At 35.7% G+C, this 22591-nt stretch overlaps 1 protein-coding gene across 5 annotated transcripts in view; it reads left to right on the forward strand.

Moving 5' to 3' along the window:
* The window catches only part of PRDM5 (PR/SET domain 5), a 105335-nt gene that overhangs the window by 41971 nt on the left and 40773 nt on the right, over positions 1-22591 (forward strand). For 4 of the 5 annotated variants that reach the window (XM_090139191.1, XM_090139193.1, XM_031596893.2 and 1 more), the window contains exons 4-10: positions 3039-3222; positions 6268-6442; positions 7533-7625; positions 7887-8008; positions 11685-11764; positions 17834-17918; positions 19218-19375. In XM_090139191.1, the coding sequence (XP_089995317.1) occupies positions 3039-3222; positions 6268-6442; positions 7533-7625; positions 7887-8008; positions 11685-11764; positions 17834-17918; positions 19218-19375 (897 nt within the window). The remainder of the gene's footprint in view (positions 1-3038; positions 3223-6267; positions 6443-7532; positions 7626-7886; positions 8009-11684; positions 11765-17833; positions 17919-19217; positions 19376-22591) is intronic. The other variant, XM_090139190.1, reaches the window with a different exon arrangement.

Here is a 22591-nt window from a genome sequence, read left to right on the forward strand (position 1 = left end):
GTGATCATATATGCAGACTTGGGAAATGAGTCCATGTGAATCTAATGAGACTCACCAAGGCTAAGTGCAAGGTTGCAGCAATTGAAGATATGTGTACAGACTGGGAGAAAAATTCACTCAAAGAAGTCCTGTGGACTTGGGGATCCTGCTGAAAAAAAGCTGAACATGAGCCAGGAGTATGTTCTTCTAGCCCCAAAGGCCCACTGTATCCTGGGCTGATCAACAGAGAGCGGTGGCAGCGGGAAGAGGTAGATGATTGTCCCCCTCTACTCTGCCCTCTACTCATCTGGAGTAATGTGTTTAGATCTGGGGCCCCCAGTGCAAGAAAAATGTACAGTTGTTGGAGTGGGTACAGAGGAGGGCCATGAAAATGATCAGAGGGCTGGAGCACCTCTGTTATGAAAAAAGGTTAAGGGAGCTGAGCTTGTTTAGCTTGGAGAAGAAAAGACTCCAAGGAGACCTCATTGCAGCCTTCCAGTACTTGAGGATAAGCAAGAGGGAGACTGACTTGTTACATGAACAGATAGTGATAGTACAAGGCAGAATTGCTTTAAACTAAAGGTTAGCTAGGTTAGGGGGAAATTCTTTACTCAGAGAGCGGTGGCACACTGGAATATGTTACCCAGAAGAGAAGCTGTAGATGCCCCATCCCTGGAGGTGCTCAAAGCCAGGTTGGTTGGGACCCTGAGCAACCAGATCTACTACTTGGTCTAGTAGTTGGCAACCCTGCCTAAGGCATGGGAGGTAGAATCAGATGATTTTTAAGGTCCCTTAAAGCTTAAGCCAATCTATGATTCTGTGATGCAACTGTCCTGTGCTATTTGGATGAAACAGTATGGTGCACTGTCAGTGCTTGTTGGCCCATGTTTCCTGCCAGCTTCCTCAACTGCAAAGCACGGATGTTGTTAGTAAATTGGAGAGCTATTAACATTTTTTGAATGATTTTTTTACTTCATTCACCGCGTCTGTGTGCATGTAGATAAATATACTTTATGCTGGTGGAGGGAGAGATTTAAATTCCTTTGTGGTTTCTGGAGAACTCTCACTGCAGCCTGAGGAACTTCTACAGTGGGGATATGTCTATTAATTAGCACTCCAAATACATGACAATTAGCATAGATTGAAAAGCCAAACAAATTAGCTTTGGAGGAAGAATGAGAGTGAACTTGAGCTGTGATTTAGGTTGGGTTAGTACTGAAGCTGATTGAGAGTCCTTAATATTTCTTCGTTATATTTTTTAATTGACCAAAAGTACGCTAACAGACAGAACAACGATATGCTATAGCCTTTTGATATGCTATAAAAGATGTACATGGGGGAGATAGAGACATGATGAGGATGCAGCAATACTGATAAGATCTTGATTGCTAGGATTCATGCACTTGGTATAGATTAACAAAAAATCCTTTATTCTGGTTGCTGTACTCCTAGATTTACTTTGTGGTGTAAGATATGTCATGTGATGTAACTGAAAGGTGCACTATTTTTGCCTGTGATACGTATCAAAAAATTAAAAATAAAAGTTTAAGAAAAGTTAATAATTGATGTAAACTTATGCATGCATTTCTAAGATCGTCTTGATTTCTAATAAGATTGGCATGGGCAGGGATGGCTTATCCTAAATGGAGGCTGAGTGTAGGAAGATCTTTTATCTTTCCTCACATTAGAGTTGCTGGAGATTATTTGTAAATTTAAGTATTTAAGTATTCTGACATTATTGACAGTCATGAAGAACAGCCACTTTTGGATGTACAAATAAGTTAGTAACGTGCTGTTAGATATGTGGACTGTGCAATGTATCTTGAAAAAACACATAATTAGTTTTGATTTCAAATGTGGTTGGTGAGATGAGAAAAGAAGTGGTGAATCCTGGAAGGCAGCAGCACCTATGAGTTCATGGAATTAAATAGGTTTCACTGTTATGTAACAATAACATCTGTAATATTTAACAGACCTTCTAAATAAGAGGAACACTACATCTCTGTTGACAGTTTAAATTAATCTTAATATATTATAAGAATTAAAAATCATTATCTTGTCCTTGTACTGTGAGGCTTGTTATAAAGTCTATGGCTAAATGTACATTAAAGAAGCTGCAATTAACTTTCCTGGATGTAAATCAAATAAGCTTTAAGATTTATGATACTATTGGAAATTTTTGTTGCATAAACATGATTCTACTTTTGGTGCTTTGGGTATCACCCAACATAGTTGGTTCATATACACCAAAAAAAGCAGCTCTATATATCAGCTTAGGAGTACAGCTGTTTTTCTACTGCTTCCATCCCAATCTACCTTGGTAACATTAATTGAACACTGTTGAAGAATAAAGATATTAGTTTATATATCTGTTTGAAAGCTTATGTGTTCATTTTGGTGAAGATTTTGCATCTTATTATTATGTAGTTCATTCTTTCATGTGGAATCTGGGCTTGTCTTATGTAATTTAAACCAGCAGAGGGTTTTGATGAGATGGTTTAAAGTACATTCATTTAATAGATGTTCTTGCTAAACTGATAGTGAAGATAGCTGACAAGGGTTGAAGATCTGTTCACAAAATGAGCTGGGAATCTTGGAAATAACCTAAAAAGCAGTAGATAAATGTGCTCCTGAAAGCTGGATTCTAACTCATGTATCCAATAGAGGACCAAGCTAAAGCTTATTCATTATTCAAATTGAATTATTTTTCTAATATTTGGACTTTTCATTTTCAAACTCTGAAGTTCTTGTTAGGAAGAGTGTGGCAAGAGAGGGCAATTTCAGTACCAGCGTTTTACTTTTGTCTAGACTACAGTCCTAATTGAAAAAACTTCCTAGGTGAGACAGAACATATTTCTGAATCACAAAAGCACCTTTTCCATGCAGCCATGCTGGGAAAGAAATCCTAGATGGGTGTTCCAGCTTTGTGCCCTCTGGGGAATAGAGCCAGTCTTGTCATAGTTCTAGGCTATTATTAGTTCAGGGTCCCAGACTTGACTTTAAATTTTACTTTTTCTAAAGTAATTATTTATTCTTGTTCTACTTATGGTTTGCAACAGGAAGGAGAAAATATTTTCTATCTCGCTGTGGACGATATTGAAACAGACACAGAACTTCTGATTGGTTACTTGGATAGTGACATGGAAGAAGAGGAAGAGGATGAGGAGGAAATAACTGTTATCCAGGAAGATGAAGACAGTGGCAACAATAAAGAAGTGCAGCCAGCTGGTGAAAAAATTGCAGGTGAGCAATATGTGAAAACTAGTATAGTTTGGGAGCTTAAAAATAGAATCATAGGATCACAGAATGGTTTGGGTTGGATGATCTTTAAAGATCAGTTAATACCACTCACTCTCTCCCCTCCTCCACCAGGGGAAGGAAAGCCTTTCACAAGATCAGGTTGCCTGAAGCCCTGTCCAGCCTGGCCTTAAACACTTCCAAAGATGGGGCATCCACAGCTTCTTTGGCCAACCTGTGCCAGTGCCTCACCATCCTATTAGTGAAGAATTTCTCCCTTATATCTAATCTAAATCTAAGTTTAAAACCATTGCCCCTTGTCCTATCACTTACATGCCCTTCCACAAGTCTTTTTATGTCTCTCAGAACCCCCTGGTAAGTATTGAAAGGCTATAATACAGTCTCTCCAGAGATTTCTCCAGGCCCTAGGGGTCTCAAGAGAGTGAAATAGAGATCTCCTTGCCATGCTTGTTTTGATGTAACCCAAAGAACAGCTGGCTTTCTAGGCTTTAAGTACGTACTGCCAGCTCACAGTACATAGCAGTACTCCACCAGTACTCCCTGTGCTTCTCTGCTTAGCTGCTCTCAATCCATTCACCGCCTGAAAGTAACAATGAAGGTAGCATTAACAAGGAAGGAAAAGAACATTAACTGTGTTTGTATTGGGTAACTGCATGGTTCCCCAGGTTAAGTCTGAGCTCTTCTATGGTTTTCATCTTATTTTCAGTTGGATTGGAGTTCTTTGCTTCCCCTAATATGGGGGTCCTCTGAGTTACCGAGTTACCGACTTAGACTGTGTGACAAGTTACCATTAATTTTTTTGAACTAAAGGAGTTCATCTCACGCAATTATAGCCTCATGAAAGGTTTATGATCTGAGTAAGATAAATAGATTCCCTCTATTAGAAACTGAGAGAAATAAACCTTTTCATGAAGCAGTTCAGCCTATCCTAAGATAAGATGTCTAAGAAGGGGTAGACCTGAGCTGCTATGTGAATTTATGCATAGTTATGGCTTGTAGAGCCAGAGTGACTAGCCTAGACTTCAGCCTAAGTTACACCTAACTTAATACTTGATATCCATTTTCAGTAATGCTGATTGTAATCTACTCAAGATAGACTGTTTGTAAGGAGAAACAGCGGTGTGTCTGCCACCACTTCTGAGATGACAGTGAAATTCAGTCTCATTTACACAGGGATGGAGAAATCTGAAAAGTCTGTGCCAAAGTTGTGAGGCAATTGAAGTATAATGCAGGTTGGCTAATAAGATTAAAAATCTAAGAAGTCCTTGATAATAAATATTGAGTACAATACCACAATTAATATTATTATGCAAGAAAGGAGGCAAGATGGTTTCAAATGTATGCAAGGCTGTAACTCTTAAGTATTCTTGTATTGAAAACTAGCTCAAAAAGTAAAGACAGTGTAAACGAGCTGAGATTTTACATAGCTGATTTGCTATAGTCTGCATTCAGTTAACTAAGCATCTTCCTTTTGGAAGAAGAAAATCTTGCTAGGTAATGTAGAATCATAGAATCATTCATAGAATCATAGAATCACAAGGTTGGAAACGACCTATAAGATCATCTAGTCTAACTGTCTTCACATTACCACTGCTACCACAAGCTACTAAACCTCATCCAGATGCCTCTTGAACACTGCCAGGGACGGGGACTCCACCACCTCCCTTGGCAGACCATTCCAGTGCCTGACCACTCTCTGAGAGAAGAAGATTTCCTCATGTCCAACCTAAACCTCCTCTGATACAACTTGTTGCCATTTCCTCGGGTCCTGTTTGTTGCCTGGGAGAAGAGGCCAAACCCCTCTTTACCACAACCTCCCTTCAGGAAGTTGTAGAGTGCAATGAGGTCTCCCCTGAGCCTCCTCTTCTCCAGACTAAACAATCCCAGCTTCCTCACAGGACTTGTGCTCCAGACCCTTCACCAGTTTTGTTGCCCTTCTCTGGACAAATTTGTAAATCTGTACAAAAATGTAAATCTGTACAAATTTGGAGAGTTGAAAATAAGTGGTATCCATAGCAGAACGAGTTATAAGCAGTCTCATTCATGATGCCAAGAAGTTGATTGGATATGATGACCCTGAATTTGCTTGTTAGAGGAAGGGCAGGTAGGTTTCTGTTGCCTGCTGCGTCACATGAGTGTCATTCTGAAAGGAGAATGAGCAAATGTTGTCCTTCAGTGATTGATTTAGTCCTCTTGCAATTGAACATTAGCCGAGATGCATTACATTATGCAAGTTCTCCTCTTAACACAGAACTAATATAGTACAATTATTTCTTACGTCAGTTTCACAGATGGCTTTGTAAGATGTCTTGTGCTAATTGTAAAACTTTCATAAACTTTTTAAAATATTATGTTAACTGCAAGCTTGTCTTTTTAATATTTTGAATCAGTCTCATTTGGAACTTTGATGTAGTCATAGTATGCCAAGATTAGAAGTGATAATGTTCGTTCCAAGCTATATAGGTTTGTATTCTGTTTGCTCACAAAAATTATGGAAGAGGATTTGAGACAAAGGAAAAGGTTGTTATGTGAAGTCTTTTTCTTTTCTTTAAACAGAATTTGCTTATAATAGATTTGTCTTGCATCCTGGTTCAAAGTGGATCTAGAATCACTCAGAAAAGTGTGTCTGCATTGTATCTAAGCAGTCTACAGAGATGGTAGTCTCTGCCCCTCTCAGAGCCTGCATAACAAAAGGAGAATCAACTGGTATTAGACCTTTATTTTGTAATATGAAGAAGTCCTTAAACAACTGCTGAAGTGAATAAGGTTGCACAGGTAAACTGTGGTCAAAATCTTTACTGTTGTCAGATGCCTTAAGCAGGAAAGAGCATAATTTGCTTAAGTATTAGCATTAAATACCTATCTTTTTTTTTTTTTTTCTGGCATTTTGTTTTTTTAGTTCATTGAAAGACATAGTCTCTTGTGAATTTCAAAATGCTGTTGTGCATAATCAGTTTCTATAAAGGAGTATCTCTTCACATAACCAAAATATTCTTGGAAGTATTACTGTTTTCTCCTCCAATCATTCAGATCCCCTCACTTGTAAAGAGGATCATGCGTGCCCAAACTGTGAGTCCAGTTTTGCAAGCCAGGAGATTCTAGCTGAACATCTTCAGACATTGCACCAAAAACCCAGTGAGGAAAAGGAATTTAAGTGCCGAAACTGTGGAAAGAAGTTCCCTGTTAAACAAGCTCTACAAAGACAGTGAGTAGAAACAAGAATGTTTTTCAGAGTTTCTTTTCATTCAACCATTTATTTCCCTTGGCTTAATCGCAACAATTTTTATGCCTTTGTGTTTGTATCCTCACTCTTTTAGTAAATTCCTAATATGTTAGTTTCTTGTATTTGTTGAAGACTTCAATTTGAATCAAAAAATGTCACTACTTTTTAATATTTTCAAATCGTATACTGTAAGCCCAATTAAAGCTACTGATTGGTGCAAAGCCCTTGAACTCCATCTCAAGTGCATTATTTAATAGTATAGGAGGTCTGTTATAGCTGGAATTGCCATTACTGAATTAGAATGAGATTTAGAAAAAAACGAATGATATTCTAAAAAGAAATAGAAAGGAAAAGCTATACTTTATTTTGATTTAATTAAATATTTGGATGAAAAAAGAAGAAACATAGAAGATAGCAGATAGATAATCTGACATTATGCTTTTATATAAAAATATAACCGTTCTTTTCTTTTCTTGTTTATGTGTATATATTTGCTTGCAATTAAATAGTTATATTACTTGTCATTATACATTTAATTATAGTAGCACACTGGATGTCCATATATCTCGTTATAAGTAGTACATTTAATTTAACTCATGTCAGAAAGAGACTCATATTGCATTGTGTATTACAGGACTTTTTCTTATGTCTGAATAGCAATTATGTTTGTTAAACTGGTAGTTCTTTATGAGCTCTATGTTCCTTCATGGAAATAGATTAAAAAAACATAGTAGAGAAATATTTAAGTTATCTAAGAGATAATTAAATATTTTTTTATTGAATATAAATCTATAGACATGTTTCATCCAGTCTGAAGTGGGAGTTGGATTTGCATTATATAGCTGGTTAAATAAATCTTTACGTTATGCAGAGTAAAATTACTCAGGATACAGCAATAGGACCACAACTCTTGATATTCATGCATTTGATTAGTCCCCCTAAATTCCAGGGCACCTCTCATGTTGCATTGGTTATTTACATACCAAAATGTTTGTATTTTGATCTATTGCTACTTCAATTCTGTGTAAGTTGTAAAATGGTCCCCTTATTTTTATTTTTTATTTTTCTTTAGTGTACTTCAGTGCACAGAGAATATCAACCCAGGAGACTCTTCAAGAAGTTTTCAGTGTTCTGTCTGCAATACTTCCTTCAGTTCAGAATCGAGGTTTTGTGTCCGAGTTACTGGACTGCTGTCATACCATTGCTGGCCTTCCTTTGCATGTTAGCTTTCAAGCTTGTTAGTGTATGTGAATCCTAACAATGAAAGAAGTCAAATGCTTTCATTCTTATTTGCTGTAAGTAATGCATGAGGTGGCCTTGGAACTCTGCAGTGCAGCATGTCTAAAGCTCAGAGTACTTACTATATGTCTGATTTCTGCATATACTGCTTCATGTGTTGTTTTTATTTGCTGGTTATCCCATATAGTTATGAACAGCACAAGGAGGCATGCAGAGGGGATGCCAGATTCATTTGCAAGGCAGATAGCTGCGGGAAGAGGTTCAAGAGTAAGGATGCCCTGAAAAAACATAAAGAAAATGTTCATAGTGGTAAGAAAGAATTTAATGTTTCTTTGGGAAAAAGAATAAAAACCAAAACAGTTCTAACACATTGCTAGCCTTAAATGCGCAAATCCACGTCACCGTTGTCTTTGGTTTCTTTTTTAATGGATTCATTTGTATCAAAAAGAAAATTAAGAAGTAACTAATTGCAAGGATAAGTATTCCTTCTCCTCCAGGGAGAAACTACTGTATACCAGATGAATCATTAGTTTGCTGCAGGAAACATAAGGGAATCTGGGTAAGTTTGAACTAGACAAGTGTCAGATGAAGCAAAACATTTTGGTAGTGAGGAAAATCAAAATCATTGGTACGAATGGCTACAGGAAGCTGTGAGTTCTTGATCTTTTGGTATTCTCAGGACACAATGGGATATCTTTCTGGAAGACATGCTTCACAAATGATTAGACTTGATGAGGATATTGAGGAAATTCTATAGCCTCTGCTGTACAGGAAGCCAAATCGGGCAATCGGCTAGTCCCTCTAGGCTCTTGCTGTTTTATAACTGTGCACTGTGAGTCAATATTTTTCAATCAAACATCAGTCCGTTTTCATGAAAGGGCAAAATGCTTCTTTCAGGTCCACAGAGCAGATCTCAGTTGTCATTCTGCTCTCTCTGTATGTCCCCTCCCAGTGTCACTGGCAGATCAGTATGTGTGGGGATAGTAGAATACCACAGTGTGAACAAAACAGTCTTTACTTGATGAGAACACTGAGGTACTTCGTAAGATTTTCATTACGTGAAGTCTCTTTCTTCTGCCAGACTCTTACAGTGTATGGAAGCCCTTCCATAACAATTTTTATAGAAGTTTATCTACTTTTTAAAAAATTTATTGTTGTCAGATTTTTTTTCAGCTGTGAGTGTTATGTTTAGTGAGTGTTATGTTTAGGCTCAACTTTGGTTAGTTATATACAGGTATACCAATCCCACAGTTACTCTCTTGTATGATCAGTCCAGGCATGACTGATGTTAGGCATCTGGAGGATATTTTAGTTCCACCTATATAGTGAGCAGAACTTTTATTTTACCACTTGGGAGTCATAGAAATCACAACTGGTGTCAATACAGGAGGGAAAATAGCCTACTATTGTTGAGGGAGATCTTTAGTATTCCTTCACGCCTTGCAAAACCTGGAGGCAAGGGAAAGTAGAAAGGACTGCTGCATATGTAGTTCATTATGCAAAGCTATGAACAGAGACATAGATATTCATTATCACCTTCCTCTTCTGAATGCTCTTGTAAGTTAAGGTATTAAGTTCCTGTATTTATATGCATATCAGCATATGCCAATACTTAAATTTTACAATAGCAAATATAGTTATGAGATGAAGTACTTATGTAATACTATGAGTCGAAGTGTTGAACTGATTGACATGGTATAATGAAGTGAGAAGCATACCTTGTATTATGTTTTCACAGTCTGCTCACTACGCATGGGCAGCTTTGCTCTTGATTATTTCTTTTTCACTCCTCTGATCCATTGTGGTAGTATGACCTGAGCTGGACATACTGAGTTTACATTCAAAGTCTTTGAAATCCTATATGTTCTTAAAGCCTGCTAGTAGATTCTTTCATTTCTTTGTACAAATATTTGTTGGAAATACAATTCTTTATTTGGAAATAAAACGGTGGGCAGTAAAATAGCCTAGCAATGAATAACATTCTATCTAAATTCCTCCATTAACAGCAGGCTATGATATATCAAGATGAAATACGTAACCTTTATTTTCCAGTTTAGCTGCTTTAGTTTTAATCTTATCAATCATCAACAGAACGGAAACAATGAAGACTGAGACACGTTTTGGTAGTCTCACAGGGCTAAGAAATGCTAATGTTTCTAGTTACAGTCCCCATGGGCCATTTAAGATTAGAAGTCATTTCAACATGTTTAGCAAAATGTTATGTGTGTATTTGCATTGAATTTTCAAAAACTAGTTTTATTTTAACAACGTAAATAATAAATATGTCTTGTTATCAGTGTCATTTGAAAGTCTGTACTTTTGCATGAGAAATTACTTTTCCTGAAGTGGTATGGAATGTTCTTTTTAGACTTGCAGTGTTACATTCATGTACACTGTTGGCATCGATGGATGGAAAAAAAAAAAACAGTTAGGAAGATATGTTATAGTTTCAGTTAGACAAAAGACCTTGTTTTTACCTCTCATGTTAGTAAACCAAAGGAGTAATTTATCTGCTTGTATTGTGTGCCAACTAAGCGGATGTAGTTAACTATGACATCATTGTTCTTAAGTGAATCCAGGAAGAAGAGTTCCTTTATTCAGGGTTCCTTTATTCACCAATTCCTGGTGTCCTGGGTGATTTATCCTTTGGCCATTTCAGCAAAAATAAGTGATTTCCTTTGCATTTCTAAGTAGAAATTTGGTGCGCACACTGCTCTGCAGCCACAGACTGCTGGTCTTCTTGCCTCATTTACTTAATACACAAAAGTTTTGAGTGCCCCACATGCATCTTAAGGCGAGGGCTTTCATGAACATTTTTAATAACCATCTTTAACTGACTATTTTGTTTGTATGTAGGCTTTAATATGTAGTCTAGAGCAGTACATGTGATCTTATAGCACTGTTTTTTAGTACTAAAATAGATGGGGAGAGATATTATAATTGTTATTAAAACTTACTATTTTGGAAGGGAAGACAAAAGTAAGGCAAAGCTTAATGTTTTCTTTCTGAAAATTCCTCCCAAGAAATAAAGTGGAAAAGCAAATCATATCATATCATATTAATTCTTTAGGACAGCAAGATTAGGAAAGATACACAATACTAAGAGTCTGAAAAGTAGAGCTGGAAGCTATCAATGATTTTGATTAGGATCCAGTTCCTCTATGCGTGAATAAACAATGCTTGCCTTTCTTTGGTTCTGAGTTCATTCTTTTTAGTGTTCAATGCAGTTTGAACATTTTTTCATATAAGCTATGAAATATCTTACATGGACATATAATTATAAACAAATAATTAGGTTTGTGGTGTCTTTGCCTTGTAATAAAATAACTTTGTAGGTTACTAATATAAATTTTAAATAATAGAGAAATCCAATTAAATGCTCTGTCAATTTTTAAAGCAACTGTGAAAAAGGAAGGAAAATACATTTGGTAGCTGACCTCTTGTAGTTTGAACTGTGATTTATATTACAAACTACACTTGAATTTATGATCTGGTACTAATACAGATTTCCTATCTCGTTCACTTAAACACCATTAATGTATGTTATTTTATTCAGTAGCAATCTTAATGCTTTTTGAATAAAGAAAATTGAGAAATGGTTGTTTGGATTTTTTTTTTTTTTTTTTCGGTCATTGTTGCACTAACTCCTTTCAGGAACATTTCTATTAAAATTATAGTCTGCAGTTCTTGAAGATTAGTTGTATTGGCTTCTGGAAGGATACAGCTCTTCAGTTTTAAGGTGGATTGTTCTTAGTTGTGAATTGTGCTCTTCATTCTTTATACTGATCTACATTCCATTAGTAACTGACTAGTTGGACACCCACAGAGAACTCCTGATACTGAATACTTTCAAGATGGGGTACAAATGTAAAGATCTTATGTCAGTGAAATGACCCATGAAAAGTCACAAGCTCAGTAGAAATATTTAGGTTCTTTCTTAGCACTTCCTTTTTAAGATGTTGGTGGTATTTTGTTTCTGTTTCAGGAAATTCTAGGAAAAAGCTGACGTGTTCAGTGTGCAGTAAGAAATGTTCCTCAACAACAAATCTCCAAGAGCATCGAAAGGTCAGTAAGATGAAGGCTAACCCACAGCAGGCTTTGACTTCCCTGAGATGTAATACTGTGGTGCTTAGGTCACTTGAAAGATGCTGTAATGCAAATCTTTGGCTAGTATCTGTCATGGTTACAAAATCAATGTGTTTTGTGGTGGGTATTTATTTTTGTAATCACAGTTGGTTGCATCAAAAGTCTTCCTAGTGTTGTAGTGCATCTTTTACCAAATACAAAAATGTTTGTGCTTGTATCTTCTGTGGTTTTCAACATAAAGTCAAATGTGCATGCTGTTCTTTAACACTAAGCTTAATGTACAACATACAAATGTATGTTATATAAGTATATAATACACACAGTCCTTAAAATAGGTTCGTCAGCCTTCAGTTTTTGTACAAAATGCATTCAGTCTTTCTCATTACCTTCTGACACAAGAGTAAGGTTATTATTTGTAATTTAGTTATGAGATAATTAAAAAAAAAAAAGTGCTTCCTAAAAAAAAAAATTGCAGTGGCTTTTTGTTTTGTGTATTACTAGATCAGGAAGAGTTAACAGTTTTAAAAACATCAATTGGAAATAAGGGGGTTCATACAGAAATGCAGATGGTCTAAGAATATGAGATTCTGAATCCATTATACCCAAAGGAAGTCTATGCAAGATTAATTTGATAAATCGCTAAAACCCAGGAGATCCTGTTTTTACAAAAAGCTGCATTTTACTGTTTATCAGATTAACTGCAAGTCTTTATAATGCCCTGGGTACAATCTGAGTCCATTGAGGATATAGGTTATATCAATTAAAATATGTTGTTGCACGGGAAATGATGGGGCCTCTCCTTTTTTTCTTTAATTTCTCTATTTATTTATTTACTTACTTGCCTTTTCTTTCTGCCCCCTTAATTGTGTTAACGTGCTTTGCATTTTTTGGCTAACAGGACTTCAATTTCTTCCTCCCCATACCAAACTGTGATATGCCACACCACTCATTGTTACAGATTTTATATGTCATTGTGCCTTTTGATGGTCTCTGAGACTGTAAAATATCATGGGCAATTTTATTTTATGAAAAGGTTTACTTTGGTTCTGCATAGTGCAGGCACTAGGACACAAGCTTCTCTTTTAAGACATCCAAAAAATAGATATTACAGTTTCACACATTTATATCGCAAAGTGAAGGAAACTGCATGTAGGACTCATACCTTCTGTTGTTTGAACTACTTTGCTTTTGTATGAAGTATGTGTTACCAAAGATAGTTAGGTAAGAAAACAATAAGTGAAATGGAGAGGAAACACTTTTTTTCACCCAATTTCCTCTCAATATAGAGAAATAAAAATAGGAAGTAGGTAAAATATAACAGAAAATAAGTCTGAACAACTGACAGTTCTGACAGTCACCGAAAAAGAAGATAAAAAGGATGACTGGAGGGGAGATTGAGATCAATTCACTCTGTGAAGACTTGGTCAGTCACTTCTGTAGCTTTCATTTCATTGTTGATTTAAACTTTTTTTAGTTTTGTGTGATTTGCCATTTGTTTCTGCCTTAAATGTCTAAAGATAAGCCTTTTCTTAGCCATTCACAATTAAACTTTGGTGTCATCTTCAGTCCCTTAGTCTTACCGTTTTGTTTTCCAGACTGTTCCTTGTGCCATGCTTATCATTGGTGGCATCACTTTTTTTTTTTTTTTTTTAATCACAATGCATTCAATGAAATGTCAGGCTGAAAAAGATCCTGGAAAGATTTTGTACCCTTTCTGCTCTGATGAAAAATTTACCACATCTGTTGGTATCTTTTTGAATTCTGACTTGCAACTTAGGTGCCATGAACTTTCTTGAAATGTGTCAAATGTTTGGTTTGTTTGTTTTTTTTTTTTCTTTTTTCGGATAACCTTCTTAAATCATCTTTGATACAAATTGATTTAATAACTATTTCTCTTATCTCAGAGGATGCCAAGAAAAACTCAACACTGTCATCTTTGTAAAGATTAGCATACTATAAAATTCTTATGAACACCCTTTGTCTTTCCTAGGCTATACAAACACAATTACCTCAACCTTTCTTCATGCATCTGTTTTCCTGAACTATTTAGTTTTGTAAGTATTCTCATCTTCTGCCCAAAACAGTTGTGATGCTTAGTTGAGCCCTTAGACGAGTAGACGAGAATGATTGTCTTGAGATCATCCCTACAAAGAACCCTATTAATACATCTCAAAATGCAAGTGCTTTTTGAACAGCAGAATCAAACTGTTTTTTCATATTTTGTTGGGAATTCATGATTATTCTCTTTAAGGTGCTAGGTAAACTCATCACTGTATGGCTTTCATTTCTTTGATTTCTCCGTTCAAACATTTGAGTGTATTAGAGCTTCATTCAGAGCGTAGAAATAGTTTTGGGCTCTTACGTTGAATTAGTGGTTACTGTCCTACCCACAACAGTCTCACATCATCTTTTTTGCTTCATATATGTTTTCCAAAACTATGCTACTTCAGCACTCATTCTGCATGATGCTTGCAAATCTTTAACGCTAATTGTATCAATCCACCAATATTACTGCTTGTTGAGGTCACCCTTATCTTCTTCTTTTCCTTTCTGTCTATATCTACTTGTTATCTTTTGTATTGTCCTCCAATTGAAAAGTAGCGACCATCTACCTGATATTTTAGTCCATGATTTGGACTGCTATATTACATAATAATATTAAAATATATTATTAATATTTAATATAATTTAATATTATTAAAAAAAAAAAAAGAAAAAAATTAATCCCAGCAACATTTGACTCAGCAAATGCAATGCAGGAGCTTACAGTACATTGAGTAATGGAAGTGTTGTAAAACAAATGCCTATGTGAGATGCAGGATTGTACTTGACTGCTAAGACTTGTTTCTGCTATTTCAGTTTCGTATTTCTTAGTATACTTAGAAGAATTTATGAGATCCCATTAACAGATGTGCTGTGGTGTAGGAGATAAACTGAGAAAACAAGGAAAAGCCACTAATTTGTTCTAAGAGACTACAGGAAAAAACAAACAAACAAAAAAAACCACCAAACCTTGATTCCTTCTTAACTTACTGCTCTTTCTGTCTTACAGAGAGGGATTTCCTGCAAAAGTGTGCCAGGGAAAGTTGCACCTAAACATTCTCCGTGATTTTCTTTTTCATGCCTTTTTTTCTGTCTTTATTCACCTGGCAGTTCTGTGTGTTCCATTATTTTTTTCTATCCTTTTTTATGTGAACACTAGCCAATGCACTGTTTTTACTGTGCAGTTTCTGTCGTGATCACTATAAAGCCACAGAAATGTAGTGAAAATCAAATGTCAAATACTAATTAAAAACTGTTGAATTGTGGAGTAATTTCAGTTGAATGCAATATGCTGGTATCTTTTGCTCTTTTAAAACTCTGTTTTCCAGCGCAGAATCTTATCCAGTTCTTGGATTGGTAGACTGAAATTCAAACTAGTTTTTTGGAAATGTTTGTCAGGAGTGAATTGTTCCTTAAAAGTTTTACTTCAGTTGCTATCCCAAAGCTCCTTTGAACGACCTTTTGCTTTTCAGTAGACCTTGTGAAACGTTTAAGGTTGTTGGTCTTGTTAATGAAGGCATACATTTTTCTGAGTAAACATTAATTTTGTTCACATGCTTGCTAGTTCCTGTAGCACCTAGCAAGCTGTTGTCTGAAGAGGGAGCTCTTCAAAGCTCTGTGAAACGATTTGTAAGGATGTTCTGACTGTAATGAAGCTGATGTTTGCAGTGATAGCTGTTACAGTCCCCTAATGGGAGTGATTTTGTTATACTAATAAATCTTTGTGCAGTCACTTGTCTATGATATTACAGGCTGACTGAATTTGCATAGTGTACTCATACTTTACTTCACAAGTTTTCTCAATGAAAATTTGGTTGAATATTTTTATTCGTAACAATATTTGCTGTATTTATATTTATATTATCTTTTACTGTTTTACTATGTATTTGAGTAGTTTTCTAAATAATTGATTGAAGAGTGACAGCTATATATATATGCTTGATAACTACAGCTGTTTAATGCATATGCACACTAGACTGTGCCTGATTTCTGAAGAATTGATTAGAGTACTAGCTATAGAATATATATTTGATAGCTCTAGCTTTTTAATGTGTGCACACAAGCCTCAGTCTGAGCACAGATATATTCAGCGCGGCTATTTATAAAACAGTAGTCATAAATTGAAATCAGACAGCTGGATAGAAGCACAAACTTAGGTTCTGATGTATTAAGTAATAGATTTTAGAGTGCCTTACAAGTAGTTTCGAATAACACCAAAACACTGTTGTGCTATTAGCACTTGCTCAGCTGAAACCAGGAGACTGGTTGCAGGAGCAGAAACCAGCGGGATTCTGAGAGTCCATGGTTGCAGAGATAGTGTAATCTTCAGTCAACAATCTGAGTCAAAATTGAGATAATTTTGGAAAAGGTAGAATAGTGGACTGTATATATCAGGGAAATTAACCTGTGATGCAGGTGGGTAAACAGGGTATTTCAAATGACTGTCATTTGAGCTTACCACCTGGTTCTGGATAAGTATTTGGTTGAACATCGCTGTCCAAGGTATGCAAGGTTGTAGATATTGTAGGAAACAGCACAACTACTTGTTAGAGCAAATTTTTTAATAAACTAATGTTCTTTTAGCATAGAATACAAGAGGTTCTTATGGAGAATTTCTTTTTTTTTTTGTTTGTTTCCTATTCCTGTTTGTTTTAAGTGGAAGTCATTACTGTGCAGTCTGTAAATGGTTTTTTCCTTCAAATGTTGTGTTGAAGCTTTAATGTTTGTGATTTTTAGCTGCTAAATACTTCTACAGAAAGTTTAGAGATCTCCAAAAGTGCTTCATGAAATGTGATCTCTGCCAGGAAGTTTTGCTGTCTAAGGCTGCAGTTGTGAAAAGCTGAAATGTACGTTCAGTTGCACTGTAACTAGGTTAAGGTGAGGCTGCTGAAAGGAAGTGTAATGCTGAAGAGTAAACTGTCATCTGAATAGTTGGAGAACTGGTGCATATCTTGTGATTTTGGTAAACAAAAGCACAGGTTTAATTTTTATTTAGTTGAGTATCAGAGATTACAGCTCTCAACTGCAACTTCTAACTTTTTTTCCACCATTTAGTTCTTGATGACAATATGTGCTGTGATGTTGAAAATCCTGCTCAGGCTTACTATGTTTACAATGTAAGAATGACTGCTGCCCCTTCACTGTCTTGCCTCCATAGTTCTTAAGATAAACAGTATCACCTTTTGCCTCAACCTGGAAAAAAGTTTGTTGTTGTAAAGAGTGCTGCAGGAGTTGCCTCAGTTCCCCCAGATAAGAAAAAGGGTAAAATCATTTATTTTGCCCGTGTGATTATTTTAGTTTTTGTTTGTTTTTGTTTTTGTTTTTCCTTAAAGAGTTTGATTTTTGCCATGTTCTTCAGTAGACAGCACATATTGCCAACAAAAACGGTAGATGATTGCTAGCTATGTCTGCGTATATCCTTTGTGCATGCATTATGTGTACATGTTATGGAAGTGGAAATGCACTGTACTGAGTGAATCTAAAGCCTGTTAAATTCTCCACAGAAGTGTCCGTAAGTGATTTGATGAAGTGCAGTCATTTTTAAACCACACCTGTATTTAATCAGATTTCTACAAATAGAGATAAGTCCTATTAGAGTTTGATTATACTGGTATTTTAAAATTATTATGGTAGTTATTAAGTAGTTACTGTGTTATTTTTACTTATGTTTAGTTTATTAGAAGGAAATGTTCTGAAAAGATATTCTGCATCTGTTGTTATATTCTTTCACATGAACGATATTTTAAATGGATCCATGTGATTTTGCATAACCTTTGTTTCTGAATATTGTTTCAGGGATTTTTTTGTTCCTGGTTCTGAATGTTAGTTTTGAGAGATTTTGTTCCTTAGGGGACTAACAAAGGGAAAATCACAGAATATCCCCGCGTATTAGTATAACTAGTGAATTAGAAATAGTCACAGTCTGTTGGAGAACTTAGATGTATGTAAGATATGTGATCTTGTTTGAGACAGGTATTTAATTATCATTAAACACTCATTTTGCAGGTTCATGAGACCTTTGAGTGTCAGGAATGTGACAAGAGATTTATTTCAGCTAACCAGCTAAAACGCCATATGATAACTCATTCAGGTAACATATTAAGATGACACAAACCTATGTACGTGTGGGTGATATATTTAGCATGTATTCAGTTTTACATTAATCACTTAGAAATGGAACGTTTGGCGAATTCTGTGTTGTCCTGGGCGGTTCAAGCAAATCTCATGTTCCAAGGAAAACATCTAAGTTATTGTTTGTAAGCCTTTCAAAATTCGAAGTGTAATGCTGTATACTTTCTTCTATTGCTGCTTAGTCAAGCTTCTGCTTCATGTTATCTGGGGTAGGTGATTTCAGTTACCTAGGATGGAGAAAAAGATTGTTTGTTGCTTGGCTTATAGAGGCGGTGAAGAACTGCTGAGTGGGATTTTATGTTAAAAAAAAAAAGAGGATGGGATCTGGGTTATGCTGTCAGGTAGAGATCTGTGATAAAAGGGCTGATATGTGTATATAGATATGTGGGCTCATGTGCACAGAATTATCATTCAGAGGAAAATGGATCATTCCCCACACCATTTCGTAGATGACACAAATGCTTCATTATGCCTGTCCTCCTCTGCCTGAATAGATCACTGTGAGCAGGGAATTCCCTGTCCGTAAGTTTGGCAGCAGGACACAAACTGGCTCTGCCAGAATTTCTGATCACTGCAAATCTAGTGTTTCTATTTCTTTCACCAGTGATTAGAAACATCAGCTGACACAATGGAAACACAGGCATTGTTCTCTCATACATTAACATTTAAAAATGCAGGTTTTTGCAACTGCACAGGCTTGTAAATAAACTTTTTTTTTTTTTTTTCTCATCAATCCACACCAAAAGCTCATTTCTCATAACATAATCTATATTTCAGGGCTCTTAGCTTGCTTTTGACACTTTAGAATGAGTGTTAATGTAGTTAAGTTGCAGTCACCAGCTGAAACACAAAGGCTTTTTGCATAGCAACTTTTAATTTTGGAAGCTAATATGTATATTGTTAATTAAGTTTTAAAACATTTAAAAACTGTCATGCCCTTCTTCACATTTCTAATCTGGAAACAGTGTTTTCCTCTTTGAAGTCATTCTCTTTTGATTTAAGCTAATTAATCAGAATTTAGTTTTAGCAATGATTATTTCAAAGAATGTGCCAATTTCTTGAGATACACCATGGCTCATCTTTTGTGAAGTGACTTAACTGTCTAACATAAAGGGCATTAGATGTCTTTCTAATTGGTTTAATCTGAATTGGGTTGACTTAATTGCAGAAATCTCTCTGAGGAGATGACTGTCTCTGCCTTTCATCTTCTCCCCCTGTATAAACAGGAGATTAAATGTCCCCCACTCATTTTCTGCAGAAAAACGCCCCTACACCTGCGAGGTTTGCAATAAGTCCTTCAAACGACTTGATCAAGTGACTGCACACAAAATAATACACAGTGAAGATAAACCTTATAAATGCAAGCTTTGTGGAAAGGGATTTGCCCACAGAAATGTTTACAAGAATCACAAGAAGGTAAAGCACTCTGCTGTTGTTGTTTACAGATCTGCCAGCCTCAGATTTGCAGATTTTTTTCTTTTAAATGGTTTATCATTAAACTCTGGCATGCTTATACACATGGGAGTAAAGTATTGAAAAATGTATATATATATATATATTCTAGTGAATGTTGTTATAACCAAAATCTCAAGATAAGACATGAGTTCCAGATAAAGCAAAACAAGCAAACAAAAAAAGGGAAATTAGAGGGAAATCACAGTTGCTTGGTTAAAAGCATTAAATACTTCTCCATGTTGACTTTCCCAGTGCTTTTTTTTTTTTTTTTTTTTTTTTTACATTAAGATATCAAACTAAATTTTTATCTGATCTAAAATGTCTTCAATTCTAAATTTTAAATTAAAAAAAAAAAGATAGTATTTGAACAAGCCAAATTTTAGTCTTCTTGTAGTCATTCCTCACTGTTGGACTTTGTACCAGTTGCTTTCTGAGCAGTAGTGAATTTCTACTCAGTAGTAGTGTTCACACTTTAAAACAACATCAGAAGAAGTATCACCTGAGAAGCAGGCTCTTGAAGAGATGTTTTGCTTCTGTTCGTTTAAGCTCAAATTTGTTTGACCAAATTTTCATAATACCTGTCATTAATTTTAACTTGAATTTACATTTTTAATGGCAAGTCTGTATCCATGACTGCTGTTTCAGAATTAATAGACAGAAAAAACCCTCTAGTTTTGCGCCCAGTATTTGGCACTATTTTTATATTTTTTATACTCCCATTTTTTTTTACCCCTCTTGCTGAAACTGATATACCCTTACTTAGAAGTCTTTTTCAGTTTGGGCTCATGTTGTATCCCATCTGGGATTTTGGCACAGGATCTTTACACCATCTTTTGCACTTTCAGCCATAAATCATGTAAGAATAATAATAATGCCTCTCATAGGGTGAAATGGTGATGATGGTCTAAAAGAGAAAGCATGGAGAAATCTGCTGAAAGACAAGATTAGCTCCCATATATGCCATGGTATATGTTATCTTGTTTTAGAGTTATTAATAAAATGTGGCAGAATCTCACAAATTGGATATATTCTAGGGAAATGCATAGAATATTATCTGGAAAAATAGTGCTATATCTTCAATGAATACTTGTAACATATTTCCTTAAGTTAATGTGCAGTTGATGACTGATACAGAATTTTGGCTGAGAACAGACTTCAGGCTTAAGTATGAATAATGAGCAAACATTTTGACTCAGTTCAGTATTCAGAACAGCTTCATCACTAACATAAGCAAGGACTGCATATGAGAATATTGCAGAATTGGTTCTTGTGTCTGACAAGGATTAGAGGCTTCACTTAATGGAAGAAATAGTAAAATTTATACAAATGTAGCAAGTACCCAATTTTGACAGAATTCTTCAAAGCATGTTGGAATACTTATTTCCTGAACCTATCTGCCCATAGTACTGGCTTTGAATCAACCCTGTCCTATAGTGAAAGAAACTTTTACCTGTGTTTATATACCCAAACAGCTGTGCATATTCACCCATCCACAATTAGTTCTTTGATTGCACTTGCTGAACAAAGAGATGAGCCTGAGAGATGGGAGATGGACATAGATTTCCTGAATTGCTTTTCTGAAACGCCTGTCTCTACACTGAGTATCAAGATTTTAAAGATATCAACTAGCATAACTAGGCACCTAGATTTGGGCTTTTCCCGTTTTCCATCCACTAATGTACCTTTAACAAAGTAATCAAGGAGAGATAGTAGATAATGCGGGACATTATGTGTATATATATATACACAAATAAAGCATAAGATGGAAGTCAAGTATGTGGAGTTTGACATGCAAAAATAGTTTTAAGTGCCGTGATTTTGGGAGGGCTATACTACTGCAAGGGGTAGAGAACAAGAGTTCTGTTGCTTGGTCACAGATAAGTTGAATGAGTAAGAGCAGGAATTTAATTCTTTATTGATTATCTTTCTTCCATGTATTTCTCACACTCAGGTTTTTAATGAATCCTTAGATGTGTATTCCTTTAAGCCCACGCTCTCTGTTTTGTTTTCTTTTGGAGGAAGAAAAAATCAGACTGAATAATTAGACTGTGCTGATAACAGGAAGCTTTGCAGTAGGAATGGTGGGTATTGTAGTTAAAAACAGAAGACAGCTAAACAGAAGACAAATTTTCAAGTTTGATAGCATCTCACTTGTAAGATCTCTTCAGATATTAAATCATTTTTTATATTTTATTCATAATAAGAAACAGGATATACATTTTGTACCTTTGAAGTCTTGTTGTTTGAGATGGAAACTTGTTGCTGTTGTTTGCTACTCCTTTATGGAAGCTATTTAATATGATTTTTTTTTTTATTTTGGAAGTATCAGAATCAAAATGAAATTTGGCTCTCACAACATGTATTTTTAAATCTCTCTCAAAGGTGCAGAGGAGATTAGGTCCTTGCATTTCAAAGGATCTTGCTGGAGGATAGACGGGGTTAGCTATGAGTGTATCTGCTCTTTCAGTAGAGTACAGAAATGTAAACCCTAACTTGGTGCTCATTGCAGCCTTGCAGGTACAGATCTGAGAGGCAGGAACTGTTAGTCCCTTTGTGGTAGTGCTCTGGTGTACTGCTACTGCACACAAGTACTACAATGCTCTGTGTAGGTGCATGTGCAAGTTGGCTTTGTCACTTGCTTGAAGATGTCAGTGCTGAGAAACGTTATGCAGGGTGGAACTAGCTCAGATGTATTTTGAAAAAGCTCAGACTAAATGTCTGAGTGAACATGGGAAGAAAATGATTTCATTTTTTCTGGAAATAATAGTATAAATAACATTATAAATTAATAGCTGAAATTAGGAGATGGGCATTATGTTACAGATAGAGTCATTTTTCATCCAGGTCAGGCTGAATGAAGGTACATCTTCTATGCTATATAATGCAGGTTACTTCTTGTACAGGACAACGCTAAGTTCTTCTTCCATCTGCGCCTTTGCTATGTATAGAGCATGAATTCAGAGAATAAAATATGAGGATATGACAGTAAGAAGAAGTAGATCACCAGACACGAGATTTTAAAGGGTTTACTGTTAATCCAAGGTTATTTGGTCTTGGGGTACATGATGAATTGAAACAATTGCACTCCCTCATCTTCTCTACTGGGAATGGGTATCCTTGGGCTGGGTTTAAACTTTCACAGATGCTATTATAGAAAAGGCTGCATGAGATATTCCA

The sequence above is a fragment of the Phasianus colchicus genome, chromosome 4 (assembly GCF_987193195.1).
Source record: "Phasianus colchicus chromosome 4, bPhaCol1.hap1.1, whole genome shotgun sequence".
Lineage (NCBI taxonomy): Eukaryota > Metazoa > Chordata > Aves > Galliformes > Phasianidae > Phasianus > Phasianus colchicus.